The sequence below is a fragment of the Haliotis cracherodii genome, unplaced genomic scaffold (genome assembly GCF_022045235.1).
Source record: "Haliotis cracherodii isolate W230 unplaced genomic scaffold, xgHalCrac1.p SCAF_8, whole genome shotgun sequence".
In the NCBI taxonomy this organism is placed as follows: Eukaryota; Metazoa; Mollusca; class Gastropoda; order Lepetellida; family Haliotidae; genus Haliotis; species Haliotis cracherodii.
In genome coordinates this window covers 27861485-27888435 of record NW_027266341.1, presented here as the reverse complement: position 1 = coordinate 27888435, position 26951 = coordinate 27861485, and the positions used below count along the sequence as shown (strand labels likewise).

The following is a 26951-nucleotide window of genomic DNA, read 5'->3' as shown; positions in this document are numbered from 1 at the left end:
AATCGAGTATTTTCCAAAATAATGGTAGAATTGTATAATGCCTACTGGGAGTTTCCCATAGATAAACATTCTTTGGAGTCAGAGTCTTACTTAAAATGTTTTATATAGAAGATTCATATTACAGACTATCATACACATGCTAATGCGAATCATGTTTCTTCTAGGAAGCTGTGGATTGATGAAGAGAAGCAGCGGATATCCCTGCTGCAGGACCTGGGGGAGGTGAGGGTTTATCTCAGTCGGTGCCTGTACTGAACAGTTGATTATAGGACATTGTTTTTATGTCCAGAACCTTGAACTTATTCAGAATTTGTCATCATGCTGAGCTTGTCATTCCACTGTAAATGTTGGTGGCTTTATCAAATCATTTGTAACCAGCATGAGTATATCCACATTTTTAGGCTTAAAAAAAATAAAAGAATTGGTTCTCAGGCAATGACTTTTGAAAATTTAGTGCAGACGGGCGGTGTTTTTTGTTTCGTTTATTTGCTTGTTCAAACTAGTGTGTAACCAAATAAACAGTGGTTTACCATCAATCTGGGAAAGGGCCTCCCTACGTAAACAAGCACACAAACTCCTATTGCTGCCATGACCGTAACACAAGATGCACAGTAGAGCAGTGTGCATTAAAGGGAAGTAACTGCATGGATCGCATTGTTTTTAAGTATTACTATTAGCATTTTTAATGTTTTTTAAATGAAATAAAAATTAAACATGCTGCAGACTTTATAATGATGCCTGAGAACCAAGACTATAATTTTTAGCCTTATTCTTATCACAGCTTCATTGGTCTGATCAGGCTACAGAGAGTGGATTGTAGCATCTGGCTGGGAATTATGCACCATCATAAATAAGCCTTGCAACGTTATTATTATTACTATTATTAATACCATCAACGTCATCATCATCATCATCATCATCATCATCCACATCATCATTATTTTTATACCACAGGTATGAAATCCAGGTACCGTACTAGTATCTGCTCAAATGTTGTTTTATTTTTGTCCCAACCAGTGGATGTGTTTGTATTCCAGTTATCATTCTCACCTCCCTGCACCTGAAGGTGAACTGTCTGTCAGGTGCTCATGGCACATCATGTGGAAATGGCCAGTTTGTTTTTCACTTAATTCACACACTAAGTATTTTGTATCATACTGAGTTTACCAACTTAGTGTCAAAATTCTTTTATAGTGGCAGCACAGAAATTTGTTTAATTCTGACACAAGATTAGTAAAATCATAGGATACAGAATATGTTCAACTCCTTGTTGTGTGAAATCCATTTCTGGTGTCCCCCGCCGTGATATTGCTGGAATATTGCTAAAAGCGGCGTAATACCAAACTATTTCACTCATTCACTCATCTCCTCGTTATCCATGATATTATTACTTTATGATTGAACCATGAAGATCTGGGTTAAAGTTGGTCTTTAGTAAGTCATGCTTGTCGTAAGAGGCGACTCACAGGATCAGGTAGTCAGGCTGACTGACTTGGTTGATGCATGTTAGCGCTTCCCAATTTCATGGATTGATGCTCATGATGTCAGTCTCTGGATTGTCTGGTCCAGACTCGATTACTTACAGACCTCTGTCATGTAGCAGGAATATTGCTGAGTATGGTGCTAAACTACAAATAAAAACAAAAAAGACTTAATGATAAGCTAGAAGAGGGAGTACTGTCCTAGAAACCTGTGTCGAGATGCAGCATGGCCATCATGATAGCGACAGTATATATTGTTGCCAGTACTATCAGTGATCTCGACACATCAACACTGAAGTCTGTAGTCTGTCAACAATAATGCAGAGCGGGTGAAATCATTATTACACGTGTACTCCATACAAATTTATCCATTACTTATCCTGAGACCCGTTAAGTTTAGGGGTAGAATAGGTCTTCACTGTAGGGCTGCAATGAATACACTATGAGGCGAATACGATTCATATCATGAATATAGGCTAACGAATACAAATATTAATTCATATTTACAATAACAAGTCAGCAGTTTATGTATTATTTATTATGTTCAGTGAAACAATAACATCATAATTTATTTGACATGGTTTGTTAATTATTAATAAATTATACATTTATATACTGCACTTATCCAGGTGCTAGTATCTTCTCAAATGCGACAATGACCAGTGAAAACAATACTATCAAATTAAATATTATTAGAGTGTTGTCATTGAAAGAAATCTATGCATATAATATTGTGTTATGGATATATTTAGGTACAGGGTATGTAAATACCTGTAAACATGATAGCATATTCATAAATATTCGATTCTAGTGGCCATGAATAACGAATTCAATTCATGAATTGTGACGGTTCGATTCACCGAATATGCGAGTGAATCATAACAGCCCTAGTCTTTAGTAACCCATGCTTGCCGTACAAGGTGGCTATGCTTGTCGTAAAAGGCGACTAACGGAATCGGATGGTCAGGCTCGCTGACTTGGTTGATGCATGTCATCGTATCCTAATTGCGTAGATCAATGCTGATAATGTCAATCACTGGATTGTCTGGTCCAGACTCAATTTTTTTCAGACTGCCGTCATATAGCTGGAATATTGCTGAGTGCGGTGTTAAACAACTAACAAAAGCTTATCTTGAACCACATGCATTATGAACAGCGTTACATCAAGTCTGTGTTTCAGCCGAGAGCAGCACATGGCAGGGGTCAGTCTGTGTCAGGGAGTGATATACCTGTCTGTTTCAGCTTGTTCCTGAGATAGAGGGAGAGCAAGTGATGTGGATCACTCTGGCTGCAGCCACTGTAGCTTGCTATACCGACATGCTGGACTCGATCACTGATTACAAAGGTTCTAGTGCACTCTGTGTACAGACAAATAGTTAACCCTAATATGCTTGAAACCGTTATAACTGTTAACAGATGTACTTGGTCTAACATGGATACTCATCTACACCACGCTAATACGTTTCCTGTCAGACATTTTCAGAAGTCAGTGCTGTGTCACCTTAGAAAACGAAAGAGGGTGCCACCCCCACTTCTCTAGGCATCCTGCATACCACTTGATTATCCCCTGCACAAAGTTGAAGGGGGATACAGGAATGGGTGCTGTCCATCTGTCCGTCACATTTTGTTTCCCGAGCAGAACTAAAAAACGATGAGAGATATCTTACCCACACTTTGCACATAGATAGGTCCAGAGGTGAACTGATGCCTTTTGATAGTTAGAGATTTAAAAAAGACTTTGAATTAGACTGAAAATGTGCTCCTTTCCGGAGCAGATCTTGAAAACCGTACAACACATTTTCACCAAACTTGGCACATAGATAGGTCTAATGGTAAACTGGTGCCTTTTGATAGTTTGGGATATTTATAAAAATTGTTTTTTCAAGTTTCCATAGCAATGTTTTTGAATCGGACTGAAAGTAGTGGTAGTGCTCCTTTCTTGCCCTGCACACAACCAGACATGTCATATTTGAGGGGGATATGAGTATTTCATGCTTGTTTGTCTTAGCGTGCAATTTAAAAAATTGTGAGTCAACTTGTACACTGCTTGTACAAAGTACAAGTAAATTAGACTGGGATTTTCAATAGAACACATGACCATGCACGCTCATAAGCTTAGGGCTAAAATAATTTATTGATTTGTCATTCTTTACAAGAAAAAAGGACCTAAAAGCATTGAAATGTTGGCATATGTGTACAAGATAAACATTTCATGGCATCTGGCGTACTGCACTGCAGCATCCGGAATACCGCTTGACAGGTCTCAGCATCTCCTTGAGGGGATGGCACCCTCATGAAACACCACATCATCAATATCGGTTAAAGTTTTAAACAATAGCATGTAGCCAACATAAAGGGCCCTTTGGGGAATCTAGTGCTGATTTAGGTCGTGTTTTTAGTGGAATAACACGGATATGTGTGACTTCATGATTTTCTATCTTGTATTGGCTGGCTCAGTATGGTTAAAGGGTTGAATGATTACTTGAATCACTTACTCAAACAAATGTTCATTGGAAACACACAAAAAGTTTGATTCTTGTAACAGTTAGCCATTTGAATGTCCTTTGTCATACCAGTTATAAGCAAATTCTCTAAGTTTAACAAATGTTACATTTGGGATAACACTTTCTTAGTAAAGTACAAATTCTAGTACTTTTTGGGGTTGAGTCCCATCCGGGGTTCGAACCCACTCTTGCCAGAGTGAGGCACCTAATCGCCAGCACACAAAGTCAGTTATCTAACCCACTCAGCCACCGAGGCTTTCACAAAAGATAAAAGTCTGACAACTGGTAGTCTATATGACGTACTTTGTGTACCTCGGACACGGGTAAATTGGCGCTGCTCCCATGTCCGAAAGCTATGAATACACAATGCCATTTAGAAGGTGGTCAAATGTACCAAATGTTATATATGGGATAACACTTTCTTAGTAAAGTACAAATTCTAGTACTTTTTGGGGTTGAGTCCCAGTTGTCGGAAATTTCATTTTTCGATGGCTGATTGGGTTAGACCGCTGACTTTGTGTGCTAGCGATTAGGTGCCTTACTCTGAGAGTGTGGGTTCGAATTCCGGATGCAACTCAACCCAATAAAGTACAAGAATGTGTACACTACTAAGAAAGTGTTGTCCCAAATATAACATGTTACATTTGACCACTTTCTAACTGGCATTGTGTATTCAGATTCTCTAAGCTCGCTCCTCTTTGGCTGAATCATCTTGCAAGATAATCATCTCCCTTGAACTGCATGACTGTGTGAGCCTAATGTGTGCCAGGGAGCATGTCGTCCATCTCCTGCGCCGTGAGACGTAGACCGAGATGTGTCTGTCAGCCACATCAGCATGACGTTCTTTCCTTGACTCACCTGTTTGTTTCTCCTCTAGACAGAGCTCTGAAGCCTTCAGGGCCACCATGACTTATCAATATGAATGCCACATGTAGTGACCAAAACTTGAAATGATTTAAAACCATGACAATAAATCTACTTATGGGGCAACAAAAATTATAGTGTGGAATAATGTAAAGTTATTTCTTTGTCAATAGGGGAATGATTATTTATTGTTGGGTGGGTCAAGTATAAAATTACACAGAGTGAAAGAAGGGGGGTCCCAAACGTATCTCAACTATATGGATGGGGTATGTATGTGTGGGAGATGAAACAATGACACAGTACTATTGTTTCAAACAAAAAAGTTATAAGGGACTGGTCATTTAATCTAGGGATGGGGGTCATGAAATAATGTTGCATGTATTTGGCGGGGCCATGAACAAATATTGCATAATCCAATCTCTCCCCCCCCCCCCCCCCCCCACTCACACACACCTATAATATATGACTAGCCCCTAGGCTGATATATGATATAAACATAAAGCACTATTTGAGAATCAGGAGGTTTTGAAATTCTGACATGAGCTAAATGATGTGGCTAATTCTGGGTTTTTATTCCTGCCTTTTTGCTTTTACCACTTCTTATGGGCAAGATATTTTCAAAAGTTTTATCAATTCTTTATCTGTTATGGATGCATCAATCATTAAGTTTTGGTCTCTAGCCTGTGTGTGAGACATCTTAGTCAGGAGCTTGCTGCAACTCTGATACTAACTCGTATGTATCTCTCGCCAGCTGTCGACTGAGTGGGGCAATGTTCGCCAAGAAATGACCGACTTTTGCATGAGTGTGGTGACTACATATACCCAAAACATCTCCTACTTAACTGCATATACAGGTATTAACTAATGGCATATATTGTCTTCAATAGCGTAGAATATATGTATGTATTCCATTTAAAAATTAACATGAAAGATTTGTTAGCTGTGTGAGCTGGTAGTTCTGAAAGATATGCCAGCCCTGTCAGGTAGGACTGCATGGTGTTACTGATGTATCAGTAGACTGCAATACTCTTTTCAAACGCTACCTATTGCAATAATTATTTCAGTGTTCTGGTATATTGGGTAAAACAATTGTAACAAGTATTGGTATTAATTGTATCATTTAACCTAAATTTGACACAGAAATGCATCCACAAATGATGTTTCCTTTCAAAATTAAATGAGAAAATGGCTGAAACGCAGAAGTGATATTTCTCCCATGTTGTTATCTCCCCTGGCTACAAAATGGCAGAGTCTGACCCACAGGAACTTGTTACTGGTCAGTTAATAAAAATATATTCCCCCTCTATTTAGGGAGTGTATATTTTTATTTACTGACCAGTAACGAGCACCCCCTGTACTTAAGGGGTACATATTTTTATTTACTGACCAGTAACGAGTACCCCCTGTACTTAAGGGGTACATATTTTTATTTACTGACCAGTAACATGTACGCCCTTCACTTAAGGGGTACATATTTATATTTACTCACCAGTAAAGCGTACCCCCTGTACTTAAGGGGTACATATTTTTATTTACTGACCAGTAACAAGTACCCTCTGTACTTAAGGGATACATATTTTTATTTACTGACCAGTAACGCGTACCCACTGTACTTAAGGGGTACATATTTTTATTTACTGACCAATAACGAGTACCCCCTGTACTTAAGGGGTACATATATTTATTTACTGACCAGTAACGAGTACCCCTGTACTTAAGGGGTACATATATTTATTTACTGACCAGTAACGAGTACCCCTGTACTTAAGGGGTACATATTTTTATTTACTGACCAATAACGAGTTCCTGTGGACTGACCATGCTGAGTAATATTTATGTTAGTTTGTAGAAAACAGTATCTGCATGTACAGCCAGTGTCGTTCATTATCAGACACTTTAGCTCTCGATATATCACAACACAGATCTGTACAATGTGTTGACCAATACAGAGCTCTAGCCCTGAAGATCATGTAGCTCAAACATTTTTATTCCAATTGGAGCTTGTAAAGAGAGTTTTTTATCTTTGATAAGTATTTTTTAATTTTGTTTACAAGTTCTCCAACAGTTCAGTGTTTGGAGATTCATTAATAATTACATGTACTAAAAAAACCCACCAAAATCTTATCTTCAAATTGGTAAAACATAATTGTGATTTGATCCAACTGATAGAGCATGCAACCTTCTACTTGTATTGGTTATTTATAGGGAGGAACGAACCGTATAACACATCAGCATGATCAGCATATGCCAACCACTGTGCCACCGTACAACACATTAAGGTTAAGTCTTGGGTCATACTCAAGTCTTACTAATGCTGGATGATTGACCCACTTCTACCAGTTTTGCATTATCTAGAGATAGCAGTTATTAACTTATTAAGAACATATAGCATTAGGAAATAAAGCCTTTAACAAGAGACACCTTTAGATGTCTCGTACATGGAGAAGGTTCCATGCCCCAATGTTTACCTGGACTTACAACAGTAGGGGTCCAGGGGTCCTTGCAGGCAGTAGGAGGGCCCTGTACAGTAATGAAATGGTGTAGTGTACTGGATGTTTAGATGATAACTTACATGATCATGTGGACAGTGGTCATGATTTATGGACAATCTCATTAAAATCAGATCTTAGTTTTCGCTACGCCAAAACAAAATCTGAGGACATCCCATTATGGGTCACGTCAGAACGACCTTTCAGGAATTTTGACCGACCAATGAAATGACTGACAAGAAATCGACATTAGCCAATCAGAAGGCAGCTTTCTCAAGCTTTATGACACAAGTTTCAAACTGGCGACTATGCTTTGAAACATATTTTGACGTATTCTCAATTAAACAAATTAAAACTGATAAGAAGAACATTCTGGAATGGCTTATAGATGGCCTAGATTATATGGATATAATCATAAAACCCGTAATTGTCGTTCGGAATACCCCGTGTTAAATATTTAGTGGTTGCATGATTAGAAAACACATTCCAACTGTCACTTTCATGATCTGTTAAGCGACACTCTGATTAGTTGGATGAAAGGTCGTTCTGACGTGACCCGTAATGGGATGTTCTCAGAAATTTGTTTAGTGATAGCGAGAACTGAGATCTGATTTTAATGAGATTGGATTTATGGATGAAATTACAGACAACTATTAGTGCTGTTGATGCACTGTAGGTACAATGACTATTATGTGTCCCTTTGGACACAGAATATTTTCCGTGTCCGTTCTCTACATTTGTGCATACTGGACGCACATTTCTGCATTGCGTAAAACCCTGTGCCCTTTTGGTTGGATCAAATCACAATTATGGTTGTTTAAGGCATTAGACATCCATTAAAATCGTACCAATCCAGAATTAGAATCACACAAAAATTCAAATCTATAATTCCGATAACAAATGATTCGATCTCAATACTGTTTCTGTAATGTCTGCTGCATGTTGCATGCTTTTTCTTAACATGAATAGCATCCTTTAAATAATCTTAACTTGTGGTACAGAGGTCCCACTTTTGATCTCTAGTATTGTGTTTTCTATCCTGTTGTCGACAATGTTTTTACCTTGTAAACTGTTTATGCAGAATGTAAAAATATCATCAAAGTATCACTCCTAACAGATTCTTATTAATGAATATAAGTAAATTGTTTCAATAACTGAGATTTTAAATAATCTGTTCAGTGATGCATGAGAATATTACCCAGCATGCTCTGGTCACCAGGTCCGAGCTTCAAACCGAGCTGTGAGAAGGACAACAAAGAGTTGGAGTTTATCCCCGTCAACCTGCACGTCCAGCGGATGACCGTTGCCTCAGAGGGCAGCAACCATGGTGAGGGGTGTGTGCTCAGCTGGTCAGCAGTTGTATAGATGACAGTTTTTTTATTTATGCTGTTGCAATGTTTCAGTTCGGATGACTTAAGAATGCTTCATATTCAGCTCATGTTTTCCTTTGTTTAAATTGGCGCAAATTTCTGACTTCTACGCGGCTGTCTAACACTGCCCACAAGGGCTTGCTAGCTACCGTGAGTCGATTTGCTCGCTAACACAACTAAGCATGACAAGAGACTGGGCCATTGTCTGTAAGGATAGTGTAAATAAACTTTAAGGCACTATCTATACAAATTTCTGAACACTGATTGGTTACTTGTGATCTATGAAGATTTCGATATTACAAAGGGCGCATGTTAATTAGTTTCTTCAGCCTAAACAAACAGACAAAAAGAGCAGCGGAAGGTCGTCAGATGTCATTATTTGGAAATACCCCTGATGGTTATAGTTTAATAAAAAATGTATCCTTGCAGTTAAAGTATTTTCCAATTTTCGAATTGCATGGATAATACGATGACTGAGATTGATTTGGATCCTGTTTCTGTGTTTCATAGCTTGATATTTTAGGTAACAGAACCATTTGAACCATTAGAATATCAGAGATTTCGATTTTTCAGCTGTGACTCACATCTATGACTGGAGCATGATTATGGTCAGATTTTTACCAGATTTTGTCGCTGACTTGGTTGATGCATGTCATCGTATCCCAATTGCGTGCATCGATGCTCATGATGTCAATCACCGGATTGTCTGGTCCAGACTTGATTATTTACAGACTGTTGTCATATAGCCGGAATATTGCTGAGTGCGACGTTATACAACTAACCCACCAACCAGATTTTGTCACCCAGAATCCACATCCCTTGGACCACTGTGTCATAGACATTATACAGTTCCTGCTTTAGTTCCTTTAGTGGAATATCCAGATCGATTACTGTGTCCAATCCGTACCTTAAAGTGTTTCATGACATCTACAGAACCTCATAGGAGACATAGCAAGAGACTAATCTCGGACAAAGACATTACTAAGGCTACTAGTGGCGAGGTCTAGAATTTGCAGTCTCAAAAGATAGGTGTACCATTTGATCATCCTAACCACTCAGTACAGGCTACTTAGAAGCAGATTAATTGGAAATGACGTCACAGTAGATTGAGAACAGAAATGATGCCGGAATGAGAAGGGATGTCACTAATGTTCTCATAACTGGAAGCCACCAGACGTCATAGACCAGACATAGCAGGAAGTGATGCCACAAAACCGGAAATGACATCACAATCGGAAGGAGAAATATGACCGGAAGTGACATCCGAACCAGAAATGACATAAAATATGACATCATATTGCAGCAAAACCGGAAGTGGCGTGTCACCCGGAAGTGACGTCATAAAACCGGAAATGATGATATGAGAGATGGTTTTAGAATTTGTATGACGTCATTTATGCACATAATAACAAATATAACGGCAGGTCTAATGAAGATACTACATGTTTGTGTTTTGCACATGAAGTTTTCAAGTCCTCTCGAGGTGATTCAATAGTTTGTTTTCCCACTTCAGGATTGGAAACAACTATTATGGAATGAAATTACAAGAATATTATCCTACTGTCAACTACACTGGGAGTACACCAGAGCCAGAACCTGACTAACCGTCAGGAATATTCTGGCAGTGTTGTTATGGAGTTAGAGGATTCGTAAGAACTATAGGAGCAATAGACATTATTGTTAATATTTCTAAGAATACTACCTCTATCACTTCAGAAGTGCTCCCACCCTCCTCACATTCTTGTCTCTAGATGATAGATGTTTGGGAAAGAAGAAGAGCTGGATGCTGACTGGGTGTCCTATTGTCTTGACAACTATTCAGTTGACAGTGAAGAGGACTTCTGTTGATAGTTCTGAAGATTATTTTTTGTGTGATTAGTTTTGATGATGTAACTGACCTAGTATTCTTAGAACTATCAACAATGATGTCCAATGTTCCTCTGATCGTGGGTTCGAATTATGTTTCTAGGTTTGTCAGCACCATACCTTGTGCTCGTGGTTTTCACCAAATTGGTAAACGTCTGAAACCTGCATCACTTCAGGCTTTCCTTCCACCTTAAGCTGACACGCCGTGATACAACTGGAATACTGTTCAAAGTGGCGCTAAACCAAACTCACTCACTCACATACTTGATTACAAAGTGGCAATTCTTGGTTCACTGTTCAAAATACATGGAGTTACTTACTAAGTGTTCATCTTCTTCAGGTAAAGTCTACGATGTGCTTACACATGGAGCTTTTACCGCATTTTGTCAGAAGTTTAAGAATGGAGGTCTAAGAAAACTGCTGCAGTATCAGAAGGACTTCTACTCCTCTCAGTGCACGCTGGGGTTCCGGACCAAGATGCAGCAGGCCTGCTCCCTGCTGAACGAGATAGCCAAGCTGAAGACGGACATTAACCATGGCTGTGAGAGGCTGTGTCACGCGGCCCTCCAGGGAACCGACACACTGCTCCAGACGGAGATGCAGTCACTCACAGAGATTGTAAGTTCCTGACTCAGTGGAAGGGAAGTACCTCAAAACTGGATATTCAATAGCCATAGGGAATTCTATCTGAGGTGTATAAAATGGTTTTTCTATAACCTTAGGATATTCTTGTAGAGGAGTATATGTTGTTATTCTATTGTCATGGGGTATTCTAGGGGAAGGAAGAAGAAATTACATGAATTTCTGACAATTCTTCACTGCTGGACCCTGATCAACAAAGCTATCATGGTGCCATGATTGTCTTAAGTCTGTGTTGAAGTACGGAAGGTACAATCGTTTATGTTGAAGTATGGGAGGTACAATCGTCTATGTTGAAATATGGGAGGTATGGTCGTCTATGTTGAAATATGGGAGGTACAATTCTCTATGTTGACGTATGGGAAGTACAATCGTCTATGTTGAAGTATGGGAGGTACAGTCGTCTATGTTGAAATATGGGAGGTACAATCCTCTATGTTGAAATATGGGAGGTACAATCCTCTATGTTGAAATATGGGAGGTATGGTCGTCTATGTTGACGTATGGGAGGTACAATCGTCTATGTTGAAATATGGGAGGTACAATCGTCTATGTTGAAATATGGGAGGTACAATCCTCTATGTTGACGTATGGGAAGTACAATCGTCTATGTTGACATATGGGAGGTATGGTCGTCTATGTTGAAATATGGGAGGTACAATCCTCTATGTTGACGTATGGGAGGTACAATCGCCTTTGTTGAAATATGGGAGGTACAATTGTCTATGTTGAAGTATGGGTGGTACAATTTTCTATGTTGAAATATGGGAGGTACAATCGTCTATGTTGACATATGGGAGGTACAATCGTCTATGTTGAAATATGGGAGGTACAGTCGTCTTATTTGAAGTATGGGAGGTTCAATCCTCTATGTTGAAATATGGGATGTACAATAATTGTCTATGTTGAAATAAGGGAGGTACAATTGTCTTTTTTTAAATATGGGAGTTACAATCGACTTTGTTGAAATATGAGAGGTACAATCTAGTACTAGTCTATGTGCTAATATCGCTAAGTGGAACAGAGCCCTTGACACCTACAATATATGGGCCAGTGACTATAAGTATGCAGTGCTGAAGCGTGTTGTTAAATTTCAATAACTACTTATCTCTGTCTCCAGGTGCGTGAGCTCGTCCGGCTGTGTGAGGACCCAATCTTACAACTATCTGCAGAGAAGTACATGCAGGCCAAATCTCCCTCCAACACAGGGGATGGCCTTGACCTTGCAGCCTCCCTTGGACACATGAGTAATGATGGTCGCAATCAAGGTGATAGATCTCCAGAAAAATCCTGGAGGTGGTCAGGAAGTAACTTTGTCAGGAGTCCTACTGTTGAACCCTGGGTAAATATAAGCATTTTTTTAACGATATTCATCATAAAGCCTGGTGTTTTGTAAACATGCACCACTGAAGTACCCAATCATGACTGTATTTCATAGTTGATTGTGTATTTAGGGGTTGCAATCAAATATTCCACTGACATTTATGAACATGGTATTGTTATCATTTGAGATTATTGTGGGTTGTATAATGAGGTTGTATATGTTTGAAGAAATGGTCATCCATTACTCTTGTAACCTGTTCATTGTTAAGAAATAAGAAATACAGTGAATAGGTTTTAGAAGGTCTCTAAGCCTTCATGATTACAAACATTTCTATTAAACTCTGGTTTATTCATCAAAGATCCAGTATTCCTTTGAAATTTGCATAAAACGTGTACCATTTACCTGCAATTTGTCTACACATACCCAGATTTTTATCCTTACCTGTCTACGCTGCTGTGCAAATCGTATGTGTATTGTGCATGTAGAGATATTGCAGCCACATACCGATTGTTCATAATTCTCCATCATTGTAGGTAACATTAATTGTCATCACTCTTCTACACAAAAGACTTAAATATTATATATTGTTTTTATTTTCATTTCTATAATTATGTCTTTTTTGTATATTTGTGTTTTATTCAGGAAGTGACTCGTCTCAACCTGGAGGCAGCCATAGTGTGTCTGGTGTCAAAGGTTGATGAACTGGTGACCAACATGTCATCCTCAGGACAGACCACCAGCTGGCTGAGTGAGCTGAGTCCAGCGGTCATCAAGCTCCAGAGCTTTGTGGAGATAGTGTCCAGTCGGGCCACTCTCTTCCTCACTTTCCTCTCCCTCATGGTAGGTATTCAATTGGCCATTGGCCTCTCTCTTCCTCCCTCTCATGGTAGTGTCCTGTTGGGCCTATCTGTTCCTCTTCTTCATGGTAGGTGTCCAGTTAGCCATTGGCCTCTCTCTTCCTCCATCTTATGGTAGGTGTCCAGTCGGGCCACTCTCTTCCTCACTTTCCTCTCCCTCATGGTAGGTGTCCAATTGGCCATTGGCATGTCTCTTCCTTCTTCTCATGGTAGTGTCATGTTGGGCCTGTCTCTTCCTGTTTCTCATGGTAGTGTCCTGTTGGGCCTCTCTCTTCCTCCCTCTCATGGTAGTGTCCAGTTAGGCCTCTCTCTTCCTCTCTCTCATGGTAGTGTCCAGTTAGGCCTCTCCCTTCCTCCCTCTGATGGTAGTGTTCAGTAAGGCCTCTCTCTTTTCCCTTCTAATGGTACTCGTAGGTGTCCATATGGGCCTCTCTCTTCCTACTTCTCATGGTAGTGTCATGTTGGGCCTCTCTCTTTCTCCCTCTCATGGTAGTGTCCTGTTGGGCCTTTCTCTTCCTCCCTCTCATGGTAGGTGTCCAGTTGGGCCTCTCCCTTCCCATGCTCATACTAGTCAGAAGGACTTGTCAACTTTGTACCCCAAACATAACAATTGTGAATTCTTAGTCATATGCATAGACTGCCTCTGTGGTCTAGTGGTAGAGCGTAGTGGTAGAATGGAAGGTCTGGGGTTCGATCCCCGGCCCTTTCATACCAAACGACATTTCAAGATGGTACTTGTTGTTACCCTGTCTGGCACATGGCATTAAGGGGCTAAAACAAGGACTGGTTGGCTCGGAGTCAGCATACTGTACTATATGCTGAAGTCATCTCACATTCATCTCTGCAGGAAAACAAGGACCACGTGAAGCTGATGCACATGATCAAGAACAGGAGAGACGTAGTCACAGCACATGCCGTGAGTTTATCTGAATCAGTCTTGGGATTAAAGTAAAAAATTCAGTTGACACATGATTTGGTGTTCAAGTATTTGTCTACACATTATGGGAGGGCATACTGCAAAATTGCTGACGTAGCATTAAGCAATTAAGCAGTGCAGAGTTGTTTTCCTTAGTATAGCTAGAAACAGGTGATCATGGGTTTGAATCCCAGATTATGCTTCAAGGTTTGTCAACACTATGCCTATGAGATTCACCAAAATGGTAAACATCTTCAATTTGTATCGCTTTGCGTTTTCCTCCAATATTGAGCTGACACACTAACTTAGATAATACAGGAGTGTTGGGCTTAGGCTGTGGACTGTGTGAAACAGGGGTTAGTATGTGCTGATCAGTTGTTGTTAGAGAGGACCTCCTGATTAGGGTTATCAGTTGTTGAATGAGGGGACCTCCTGATTAAGGTAAGCAGTTGTTGATAGAACGAACCTGATTAGGGTAAGCAGTTGTTGATAGAGGGAACCTTCTGATTAAGGTAAGCAGTTGTTGATAGAGGGAACCTTCTGATTAAGGTAAGCAGTTGTTGATAGAGGGAACCTCCTGATTAGGGTAAGCAGTTGTTGATAGAGGGAACCTTCTGATTAGGGTAAGCAGATTATGATAGAGGGGACCTTGTGATTAGGGTGAGCAGTTGCCGATAGAGGGAACGTGATTAGAGTAACCAGTTGTTGATAGAGGGAACCTTCTGATTAGGGTAAGCAGTTGTTGATAGAGGGAACCTTCTGATTAGGGTAAGCAGTTGTTGATAGAGGGAACATCCTGATTAGGGTAAGCAGTTGTTGATAGAGGGAACCTTCTGATAAGGGTAAGCAGTTGTTGATAGAGGGAACCTTCTGATAAGGGTAAGCAGTTGTCGATAGAGGGAACCTCCTGACTAAGGAAAGCAGTTGTTGATAGAGGGAACCTGGTTAGGGTAAGCAGTTGTTGATAGAACAATCCTGATTAGGGTAAGCAGTTGTTGATAGAGGGAACCTTCTGATTAGGGAAAGCAGTTGTTGATAGAGGGAACCTGGTTAGGGTAAGCAGATGTTGATAGAGGGAACCTTCTGACTAGTGAAAAGTTGTTGATAGAGGGAACCTTCTGATAAAGGGTAAGCAGTTGTTGATAGAGGGAACCTGATTAGGGTAAGCAGATGTTGATAGAGGGGACCTGATTAGGGTAAGCAGTTGTTGATAAAGGGAACCTCCAATCTTGGGGGTTTTGCACCTGACACTCTACTCACTGGTCCCCCTGAGCACAGAATGAGACCCTCATTAGGAACAAAATACATAATCATATTTATGACGTCTACATTTTGTTTTTTGGTTTCAGATCACAACACTTGTGAGTGGTTTGGCTGTCAACATACAGACCAACTGCAAGGATGTCAAGTACCTACAACAGCTGATCAACATCGGGGTGATGGCTCAGTTCGAGTCACTGTTGAGCTGTTATGGCGAGGAGCTCGCTATGTTGGAGGACATGACGGTGGCTGTGGAGGACCTGGCCAGTGTCACGTTCTGCTTCGTGGAGGCAAAGGATGATGTCTATGAAGCTGTCCTGTCTCTGCAGAAGTAGGGGACTTTGTTTATAGAGACTGCTTGTACATAAATGACTTTGTTTATAGAGACTGCTTGTATTTATGTATTTATTGTGAATGGTTGTTCATAACAGTCTTTGTCCACAGCAGTTGGTTGTTCAGAACAGACTTTGTTCATAGTGACATGTTGTCGATAACAGATTTTTATTTATAGAGACTGGTTGTTCATAACAGACTGTGTCCATAGAGACTAGTTGTTCATAACAGAATTTGTTCATTCTTGATAAATATTAAGATTACTAAGTACAATATCATTTGAAGATTTGCACATATGCTAAACTGTTCAAGATAATATTAGATTGTCAATCCTGTTGTCTGTTTCAGCTCTATCAAGGGGGGCATGTTTCCTGATATAAACAGGTGGGACATTGATGGCCTCCAACTTGCACAAACTCAAAACATGTATAGCATAGACTGGATTCTTATATGAAAAACATGTGTTACAAAGAAATGTAGAAGGCATATATTAGACAGGTTTGTGTGTTTATGCTTCAAGAACTCCATGCTGCTGGAACCGCCTCCGTGGCGTCTGCCCGGAGAGTGGAAGGTCTGGGGTTCGATCCCCGGCCGCGTCATACCAAAAGAAGTTAAAAGATGGTACTTGTTGTTACCCTGTCTGGCGCTCGGCATTAAGTGGCTAAAACAAGGACTGGTCGGCTCGGAGTCAGTATACTGTGTCTGAGTGGGGTATTCATGTTAAACTGCAGCATGGTATCTCAGTGTACTAGCACTATAAATCGGCATCAGTCCGGACTAGTACAAGCAGCCACACACACACACACGGGCATGCACATTGCTATATAAGTGCAATAATCTTGGACGCGACATTAAAGCCCATTTCACCTCACCTCACCTCCATGCTGCTGGTGTATCATTGTGCCCTGATGGTGCTGATAGTTGCTCATGGTTTCGATCACTGATTTGCTCGGTCCACACACAGTTATTTATTGGCCTCTGTTTAAGCTGGATATTGCTGAATGCAGCATTAATCTGCACTCACTCACTTCAACTACGAACCACAGGTGAATGTGTAGATCAGTATTGATGCCAATGTTAATGAAGAAAACTATGGGTTTTGAAAGGTTTTTGCAGGCTTTTTCTTCTATGTGTTTGTTGTTGAAGCCTAGCAACAGAAATGAATTGATTTATTGAATGGGCACTGACTGTGAACTAAGAACTTAAACCTACGGGTAATGGGATATAGGCTTGTTGGATGGGCACTGACTGTGCTGTGAACTAAGAACGTAAAGCTGAAGGTAATGGGATATAGGTTTGTTGGATGGACACTGACTGTGAACCAAGAACTTAAAGCTTTGGGTAATGGGATATAGGCTTGTTGGATGGGCACTGACTGTGCTGTGAACTAAAAACTTAAAGCTAGGGGTAATGGGATATAGGTTTGTTGGATGGGCACTGACTGTGCTGTGAACTAAGAACGTAAAGCTAGGGGTAATGGGATATAGGCTTGTTGGATGGGCACTGACTGTGAACCAAGAACTTAAAGCTAGGGGTAATGGGACAAAGGTTTGTTGGATGGGCACTGACTGTGAACTAAGAACTTAAAGCTTGGGTTGATGGGATATAGGTTTGTTGGATGGGCACTGACTGTGAACCAAGAACTTAAAGCTAGGGGTAATGGGATATAGGTTTGTTGGATGGGCACTAACTGTGCTGTGAACTAAGAACTTAAAGCTAGGGGTAATGGGATATAGGTTTTTTGGATGGACACTGACTGTGAACTAAGAACTTAAAGCTAGGGGTAATGGGATATAGGCTTGTTGGATGGGCACTAACTGTGCTGTGAACTAAGAACTTAAAGCTAGGGGTAATGGGATATAGGTTTTTTGGATGGACACTGACTGTGAACTAAGAACTTAAAGCTAGGGGTAATGGGATATAGGCTTGTTGGATGGGCACTGACTGTGAGGTCCTTGACGATTCGGTTTAGAATAGGTCTTCTGCAACAATGCTTGTCCTAGAAGGCGACAAACAGGATTGGGTTGTCAGACTCACTGACATGGTTGATGCATGTCATTGTATCCCAATTGCATGGATTGATGCTCATGATGTCAATCACTGGATTGTCTGGTCCAGACTTGATAATTTACAGACCACATCATATAGCTGGAATATTGCTGAGTGCGGCGTTAAACAACAAACAAACACTGAACTAAGAACTTTCATAGGTTTCATAGGTTATAGGTTTGTTGGCGAGATTGATGATCTTGTGATTCAACAGTTTGAGCTGAAGACAAGGGGTCTAGTTCTTCTTTCCTCTATTTCCAGACACTGCATCCATGTGGAGATACCAGTCCCACCCCAAACATACAACAACCTTCCCCCCAAGTTGAAACAAGGGAACCACATTAAGGTGGTGCCGGTCATCTTTAGCATCGGCATCAATGAACAGGCCACCCTGGCTGAAAAGTGAGTGATGCATTGTGTAAATTATTCACCTGCTGACATGGCAATGTCCTAGCTCCTGCCACTTCCACCTTGTGTAAGAGGAATAATGCATGGGTAACCTAATAGTCTAAAGCACCACAACTTGCAGTGCAGATTTTCGTCTTGTAGCCTGCTAGAAATTTCTGCGAGTGTCCTGCAACACCAATAGTGATATTGTAGCAAGTGTGGTAGACTTATTACGTCTAATCTTGAAAATGAAAATATTTTACAGAAAAACAGTTATTAAATTATCTTAATAAAATATAATAAAAAGGAGCCCATAGACTCTCTTTATTTTCAGAACCTGCAGTAATCTAGACTTGCTAACTGCTATAGACTTGCATGGGCTCTATTGGATATATTTGATTCAAGGTCTGGCATTTGGTAATGGATGATGTGTTGATTATATACTATCAAAAATACATTTTTAAAGATCACTTGCTCACTCTCACGTGCGCACACACGCACAGTCACACACGGCCTCACTCAGATACACATTGTCTGTGCAGTGTTGGGTACACAATCAAGTCATCATACACACTGTTATGTCTCGCTGTCCTACAGGTTCGGCAACACCACCCTACAGGAGAGAGTTAATGCAGAAAGTGTGGCTAAAGTCTTCAATTATTTTGAGAAATATGTCGATGACTTTGGGAAAGCAGGTATGTTTGCCCATATGATTGTGATAAAGAACACATTCATTGCTCCGTAATGATGGTATCAGGGATCTACCTGGGTGGTAGTGACTTTTTGGTGTCCCAGACATGATACGGGGTGCTCCCAAGGTGGCTATTGTACCAATAACAATGGCCATAATTAAATTGGCTTAAATGTTAACATTGCATCGATTGAGCTTGAAGAAAGAGAGAATGAATCTTTATTCAGGCATCAGTTGAAAACAAAAAACTGTCCACTGATGCAAATTCCTGTCAGTAGTCCATTGATTGTAGCACATGCTCATGTTTTTTGCCAACAGCAGTTTCATTAATGCCACTTATTGCAGTGTGTAAGAAAATTGTGTGTCTTTGAAATCATCACTGTCACTTTCTTTTCTTGTATAGGGAATTCTACCATTAATTTGGAAATTACTCAATTCTGATTGGTCAATCAGAGATAATTAAATCACAATAAACCAACAGCTGATTTGATGGCCACATCACCATCGAAGCTAATAGGCATAGAATAATACTTTTATTATGCAAAGTTGCGGTAACAATATTCAAAAGATGTGTGGCAATACATTTTATGCAGAAAACAGGATTGAAATCTACAATTTGGTGCTTTTCTATTTACGACTGTGATGTCATATCTTTGAAGGCGCTAAGTTAAACATTTGAAACCTTGCACTGCGCATTCAGTTCCAAATTCAGTTGAGTGCGGTTAAATTTACAGGTACGCTCGCTCTACGTTGAAAACACAGTGTGTTTATCTCCTAAATATGATTGCTCTTATTGCTTCAACAGGTGAGCCGCAAACGTCTGTATCTCAGCTGACCAAGCAGCTCCATACCAATGTGATGACGAAGAAAAGCAAGAATGTCGAAGTGCTCCACCTGGCAGCAGAGGTGAGACGATGTGGTCGGTTACAGTGTTGAGGTGCAGTGGGACGATTTGGTTGGTTACAGTGTTGAGGTGGGATGGTATGAGAGACTCATGACTGAGTGGGTTAAGATGGTAAGGAGGTGGGATTGTGTTGTGGGTTAAGGTGGTATGGGGTGGAATTGTGTTGTGTGGTATGGAGTGGGATTGTGTTGTGTGGTAAGGAGTGAAATTGTGTTGTGTGGTAGGGTGTGAAATTGTGTTGTGTGATAAGGAGTGGGATTGTGTTGAGGTAAGGAGTGGGATTGTGTTGTGTGGTATGGAGTGAGATTGTGTTGTGTGGTAAGGAGTGAGATTGTGTTGTGTGGTAAGGAGTGAGATTGTGTTGTGTGGTAAGGAGTGAGATTGTGTTGTGTGGTAAGGAGTGGGATTGTGTTGAGGTAAGGAGTGGGATTGTGTTGTGTGGTATGGAGTGAGATTGTGTTGTGTGGTATGGAGTGGGATTGTGTTGTGTGGTATGGAGTGGCATTGTGTTGTGTGGTAAGGTGGTATGGGGTGGAATTGTGTTGTGGGTTAAGGTGGTAAGGAGGTGGGATTGTGTTGTGGGTTAAGGTGGTATGGGGTGGAATTGTGTTGTGTGGTATGGAGTGGGATTGTGTTGTGTGGTAAGGAGTGGGATTGTGTTGTGTGGTAAGGAGTGAAATTGTGTTGTGTGGTAGGGTGTGAAATTGTGTTGTGTGGTAAGGAGTGGGATTGTGTTGTGTGGTAAGGAGTGAGATTGTGTTGTGTGGTAAGGAGTGAGATTGTGTTGTGTGGTAAGGAGTGAGATTGTGTTGTGTGGTAAGGAGTGGGATTGTGTTGAGGTAAGGAGTGGGATTGTGTTGTGTGGTATGGAGTGAGATTGTGTTGTGTGGTAAGGAGTGAGATTGTGTTGTGTGGTAAGGAGTGAGATTGTGTTGTGTGGTAAGGAGTGAGATTGTGTTGTGTGGTAAGGAGTGGGATTGTGTTGAGGTAAGGAGTGGGATTGTGTTGTGTGGTATGGAGTGAGATTGTGTTGTGTGGTATGGAGTGGGATTGTGTTGTGTGGTATGGAGTGGCATTGTGTTGTGTGGTAAGGTGGTATGGGGTGGAATTGTGTTGTGGGTTAAGGTGGTAAGGAGGTGGGATTGTGTCACAGTTAAAGTGGTGTTGTGTTGAGGTAAGGTGGGATGCTGTTGCATGTTGTTTCTGGTTCACTGTTGTGGACACTATAGGTATGTGGCAGGAGTGATGTTTTCAAGATGCCTCTGTCATGCTGCAGGTGTGCCGCAAGCTGAATGGAGTGAGGTTCGCATGCTGTAAGAGCGGCAAGGACCGGACCTCCATGTCCGTCACCCTGGAGCAGGTGCAAGTTCTGCAGCAGCAACACGACCTGGCATCCCACGTCTTCTGGCAGTCACTTGATTGCTTCAGGAGGTAAGTCAAACATCAAGATTCCATCCATTACAAACTGTGATCTCACATAACAATCGTGACTCACATATTGTAGCATGGATATATAAGACACACAAAACAAACAACCTAAAGCTGCAATCCATAAAATCTGTTACATTTCTCTCAGAGGTTTTATTATATTTTTTCTGAATTTTTATTCCAGTGTTGGCTGCAGGCGAGATAATACGCACAAGAATACTGGTGTTAGGAAGTATGCCTTCAACAGCCTGCAGATGCTGTATGTACCTAAGCTCTACCGGGCACCCAATGGAACTTACGGGAACATACAGACTTGATGTGCCTTGGGTACATAGCTACAGAGATAAGGTGTCTCTCAGGTACATCAAGTATCCAAGACTGATCACCACATGGTACCCCTGGCAACATCTAAACATAGCTATGTTCACACCTGTTATCACTCACTTCTCACAATGCCAAAGGTACATTTCATTAGTAAATTATTTGGAATTCCAATTGTTTCCACTGTTGATGCATTGAAAACCACTGTAGCATCTGATTCTTATACATCATTAACCATTTTGTTCCTGATCAAATTGTGACAGGCCTCTATAAATTGTTAATGTTGTTCTCCTTCTTGACTGTTAGGGAAATGTGTTTCATTGCCTTGATATTGAAAAGTTTGAATCATTTGTATCATTCCTAACATGATTTAAACAGTTAGACCATACCCCTGTTAAATTTTGTTCATGAATATTTTGTGAAAAATGTCTTTCTGACTATGATGTCTTTATTTGAAACAAAATGTGTTGTCATTTATGTATTGATGCAGAAATAGATAGCAGCAATTTTATTCACCCAATCCACATCTTAGGCCCAGGGCACCTGTCCTGCCCAAGAATCAAATGAATGGGGAAGTAACAACCAAGGGTTCCACTTGATATTGTCATCATGCTTCTTGACAGCCTTGCCCTCAACCTGTGAAGATCCAGGTTAGAATGGGCCTTCAGCAACCCATGCTTGTTGTAAAAGGCGACATTGGTTGATACCTGTCATCATATCCCAATTGCTTTGATTGATGCTCATTATGTTTATTACTGGATTGTTTGGTCCAGACTCCATTATTTACAGGCAGCGGTCATATAGCTGGAATATTGCTGAGTGTGGAGTTAAACAACAAACTGTCTTGCCCTCAAACATGATCTCACAATGATTTGTTGCAAAAGTGTAGTTTATCGTAGAAATATTATTTATAAACTTAGATTTTCTTGCAATAGAATTATGAGGTATTTCACAAGAACTTGGATGCATGATGTGTTTAGAATTGGAGAAAGTTACCTTGACCTTCATGATTGAGGAATGGAGGTTGGCCAGGACTTACCGGTACTTAAGTATTACATACTTCACTATTTGTTTACAATGGTTCATGTGTTTACAGTTTTGGCAAATTGTGGTTTCCATTTATTTCATTTCTGTTGTTGACAGAGATTTCTCCTCAGACATCGAGTGATATTATACAAAGACACATGATTGCACATCACTACACCATTACATGGTTGTATGACATGTTCAGTCTGTGTAATTCAAGATTGAAATGCATGTATTACCTAGACCTAGCATATTGCCATTCAAGATCACTTGTACAGACACTGGAACTAGTGTACAGGGCTCTGTGTTGTTCACTGTATGCTGTGCCCCTCCAAATGTCTTTCACAGTTCATGTTACTGTCGTTGTGGTTAAACAAAGTGTTACATAGATGCCACTTATGAAGTAGTTTGTACGATATTTTCATGTGGAGAGTGAACACTTTTTTTGTTAAAAAAATGTGTAGAGTGGGGTGTGCACTATGCACAATGAGCGTTGATTATTTCAGTCAATGCAATGATATTTCCATGAGTATGTAACACCGGAAATACATGTTCACAATGTGTATTGAAGTACGAGTCCTGTTAGTTCTCTATCTGGTTATAAAATGACTATATGTATATCTGGATTTATGTTTGGAATCCATTAAATTAATTTCACAATTTAGATATTAACTTCAGAATATGGTAACATTGACCATGCTACATTCATATGCAAAACAAATGTTATAGCAGGCATTTCTGTTTGTACGTATTTGTAACTCTATAACAAAATGCTTCATACAGTAGTAGACAGAAAAGCCCACTCCACTTCTTGTCAGAATACATCTGATGTCTGAGAATAGTAAGTTGCCTGTCAGGCATGTACGAGCAATTCTCAGAGTAGGCAGGCAAAAACATACTGTTTTGTAGCTTGTGTTTGTGTGGAGTGAGGATGGGGGCAGGGGTTGGGGGGGGAGGGGGGGGGGGGGCAGGGGATGTTTCACAGCAAATAGTCTGTATGTATGTTAGGGGCCCTTGGGTGGAGAGGCGGAGCAAAATTCTCTGTGTGAAGTTTGGTGGGAGAAAGTGGGGAACCCACCTGCTCCCGGCTGTGTGTTTATTTTCAGTGCAATAAAGTATACAAATAGTTTATTAGGGTACATAGAAAGTAAGCACTTATATTTACTTTTTCCCTTTTAGTACTTACCTATGTAGACAAGTAGGTACATGAAACAATGTGTTTATAAAAATACTGATTGTAAGACAACTGTGTGTGTGTGTGTGTGTGTGTGTGTGTGTGTGTGTGTGTGTGTGTGTGTGTGTGTGTGTGTGTGTGTGTGTGTGTGTGTGTGTGTGTGTGTGTGTGTGTGTGTGTGTGTGTGTGTGTGTGTGTGTGTGTGTGTGTGTGTGTGTGTGTGTGTGTGTGTGTGTGTGTGTGTGTGTGTGTGTGTGTGATCAGTTGTATGAATTTGAGTCAAGTATTATGAAGGTCATACTCTTAAAGTATCAGCTATGTTAGAACATATTCATCTGATTCTTTTCAGGTTGGTGCAAGGGGAGAAGTGTTTGTGTGGGGCTGACAAGGTTTTCTGCTTTAATTGGCCAAAACTTCAAAGCTATTTTAATGTTGTTATTTATGGTCTTTTCTGCTAAATGAACATAATTTGAGACATTCTTCAAAACTGTCATAATAATACAAACTGCTAATTTGACAGAAAACAGTTACTTGTTTCGGAAAGGATGAGTACATATGTCAGTTCATATCACATTATGGTGGTACAAGACCTGTGAAAATCCGGTCTTCAGCAACCCAAGCTTGCTGTAAAAGGCAACTATGCTTGTCGTAAGAGCGACTAACAGGATAGGGTGGTCAGGCTTGCTGACTTGGTTGATGCATGTCATCGTATCTCAATTGTGAGGATCGATGCACATGATATCAATCACTGGATTGTCTAGGCAAAACTTGAATATTTACAGACTGCCATCATATAGCTGGAATATTGCTGAGTGTGGCATTAAACAACAAACAAACAAGGATCAGGTCAGATGGTACTTTGTTCAGGTCACGTACTGACTGTATGGAACATTGCAGGTAATGAAGGTATTGTACTTGTAATGGGTGTAAAATGCTTAGACTCCTCCCTGTCCAATGTGTTGGATATGAAATGAAAACAATCAACAGTGTTGCAATGTACAAGTCATTGCATAGCTGTGAGCTGATGGCTTATGAAGAAGCATGGCACTATATGCTGGAGAATACAGAACATGCACCTTTTGCAATATGAAAGTGTATCTAGTAAGAATAATCATCATGTATATCTATACCGTAAAGAAAGAAACACCGATTTCCACACTGTTATTGCCCAGTAACTTGCATATCTATTGAAATAGTTTATTATGACAGAAGTATTACTGTTATCAATATGTCAACCAATCAACGCTGTTAATAAAGTGTGTTGCCTTTGTTTGTTTGCTATTGTTTATGCATTCAAACATGTTTCTGGCATCAAAGAAATTGGAAACCTTCATAGTATTGTGAATAGAGCACCTACCCAGAGAAGGTCGGTAGGTCCACAGCAGTGTCATACCAAAAGACGTTAAAAGATGGTATAAAATGGGATAAAACAAGGACTGGCCAGGCTGGAGTCAGCATATTTTGTCTGAGTAGGCTATCGCTATTAAACTGTTACGACATATGTCTCTACCACATATTGCTTGCTTCCAAGTACACTGATTCTATTCCGCGTTGACGTCATCAGATATCTAAAGAGGTAAACTTTCCAAATACAAACATAGATATGTCAGTACTTTTTTTATGATTCAATTTTAGAATGTCTTAAAATTTTAACATTAAGAGAGAAATGGAGGAATTTATAAAGCTGCTAATGAATCGCGTTGGGGTGAGTTGTATTATTTCTTCTTGCAAAAGCGGGAAGGAGAGAAAAAGGTGTAGTTAGCAGAGCGTGGTTTCGATCCACGGACCTCTGGGTTATGGGCCCAGCACGCTTCCACTGCGCCACTCTGCTCTCATTTCATCTACCTAGTGCTACGACATATGTGTCTGTTACATATAGCTTGCATCAGAAAGTCCTCTGGAAGATGTAAACCTTCCAAATACAAACAAAGAAACGTTTTTGCGATTCATTTTTAGAATGTATTCAATCTTTATAGGCCTATAGTACATATATACATACAGTAGCAATACATGGGTGCAATAGGAATTACATATATCGTAACAAAAAATCACATCTTTAATGCAGAGGATCTGATGTTCATTGCATGATATATATACATTGAAAAATATTTTGTGACTGTTTCATTTTGGGATGACATGAGGATTCAGATAAAAATATTTATGTATGTATTCTTTTCTGATATTTGCATACAAAGGACAGACTAGCCAAAAATGGTATTCATCTTCTATCTCTTGGCAAGTACAATATTTACACAATCTGTTTTCCCTTGGTATCACTAAATGTCTACCTTTTTCTATTAGAAGGTCATGAGAACTACATCTGAAACGGGATAGTGCTGTTCGGAATTTCTTAACATTTATATCCAAAAGATATTTTTCGGTCAGAATGAATGATTTAAAACATGTGTGTAATGCTTTAACTTATTATGTAAACCTAGTGAAGAGTACCACTTTTGAAAACACATATCTTTAAGCCTTTGTCTTAAATTATATATGAAACGATCTGCTACTGTAATATGTTGCTCTCTCCAAATGTACTCATACCCGCAAGATTGGAGTATCTTTTTGACACCCGAGGCCCAGTTATTTTTACCTCTGCTATCGTAAAGAATCATCATGTTATAGCATTTCTTTGGGAATCTGGTATTTGGCATTTTAAGCAATTTTATCCAATATTTTATTACTTTTATGTAACTAAATATATACATTGGGTATCTCCCACATTCCCCGTAAACTGTAACATTTGGAGTGTTGGAATTTACTCCTAAAAATCTTCATACGCAAATAGATGTACCTTCTCTATTGTATCATAGTTCTCTTGGCCCCAGACTTCAGCACTGTAGAGTCGAATAGGACTGATCTTAGTGTCGAAAATCTTAGAGAATGTTTCAAAGCAAATATTTCCAAGGGGTTTTAGGTTTTGTAACATGCCAATGAAAATCTTTTTGGCTTGCAGTGCCAACCTCAAGTTTTTCACCTTTATAGGGCCATTTTTCTCGTTTTGATACAGGTACTGTGCTCGAGAACATAACTATATCATCAGCAAAAAGGAGTAGAAAAAGTTTAAT

General features: G+C 40.0%; 1 protein-coding gene and 1 non-coding gene across 3 annotated transcripts in view; one reads left to right on the top strand and one right to left on the bottom strand.

The window, feature by feature from the left end:
* The window catches only part of LOC139449642 (inositol polyphosphate-4-phosphatase type I A-like), a 51251-nt gene extending 27612 nt beyond the window's left edge, over window positions 1–23639 (top strand). Inside the window, exons 12-25 of one of the 2 annotated variants that reach the window (XM_071231119.1) lie at window positions 165–222; window positions 5601–5703; window positions 8558–8665; window positions 10915–11192; window positions 12334–12555; window positions 13180–13377; window positions 14242–14310; window positions 15660–15901; window positions 16252–16287; window positions 18214–18354; window positions 18937–19034; window positions 19836–19936; window positions 21211–21365; window positions 21547–23639. In XM_071231119.1, coding sequence (XP_071087220.1) covers window positions 165–222; window positions 5601–5703; window positions 8558–8665; window positions 10915–11192; window positions 12334–12555; window positions 13180–13377; window positions 14242–14310; window positions 15660–15901; window positions 16252–16287; window positions 18214–18354; window positions 18937–19034; window positions 19836–19936; window positions 21211–21365; window positions 21547–21679 — 1942 coding nt within the window. In that variant the 3' untranslated portion in view covers window positions 21680–23639. Of the gene's footprint in view, window positions 1–164; window positions 223–2723; window positions 2827–5600; window positions 5704–8557; window positions 8666–10914; window positions 11193–12333; window positions 12556–13179; window positions 13378–14241; window positions 14311–15659; window positions 15902–16251; window positions 16288–18213; window positions 18355–18936; window positions 19035–19835; window positions 19937–21210; window positions 21366–21546 lie in introns of both variants that reach the window. The other variant, XM_071231120.1, reaches the window with a different exon arrangement.
* Window positions 23640–25642: 2003 nt separating this feature from the next.
* Window positions 25643–25714, bottom strand: Trnam-cau (transfer RNA methionine (anticodon CAU)). Its single transcript has one exon. It is a non-coding gene; the product is annotated as a tRNA-Met (tRNA).
* Between the last annotated feature and the right edge of the window lie 1237 nt (window positions 25715–26951).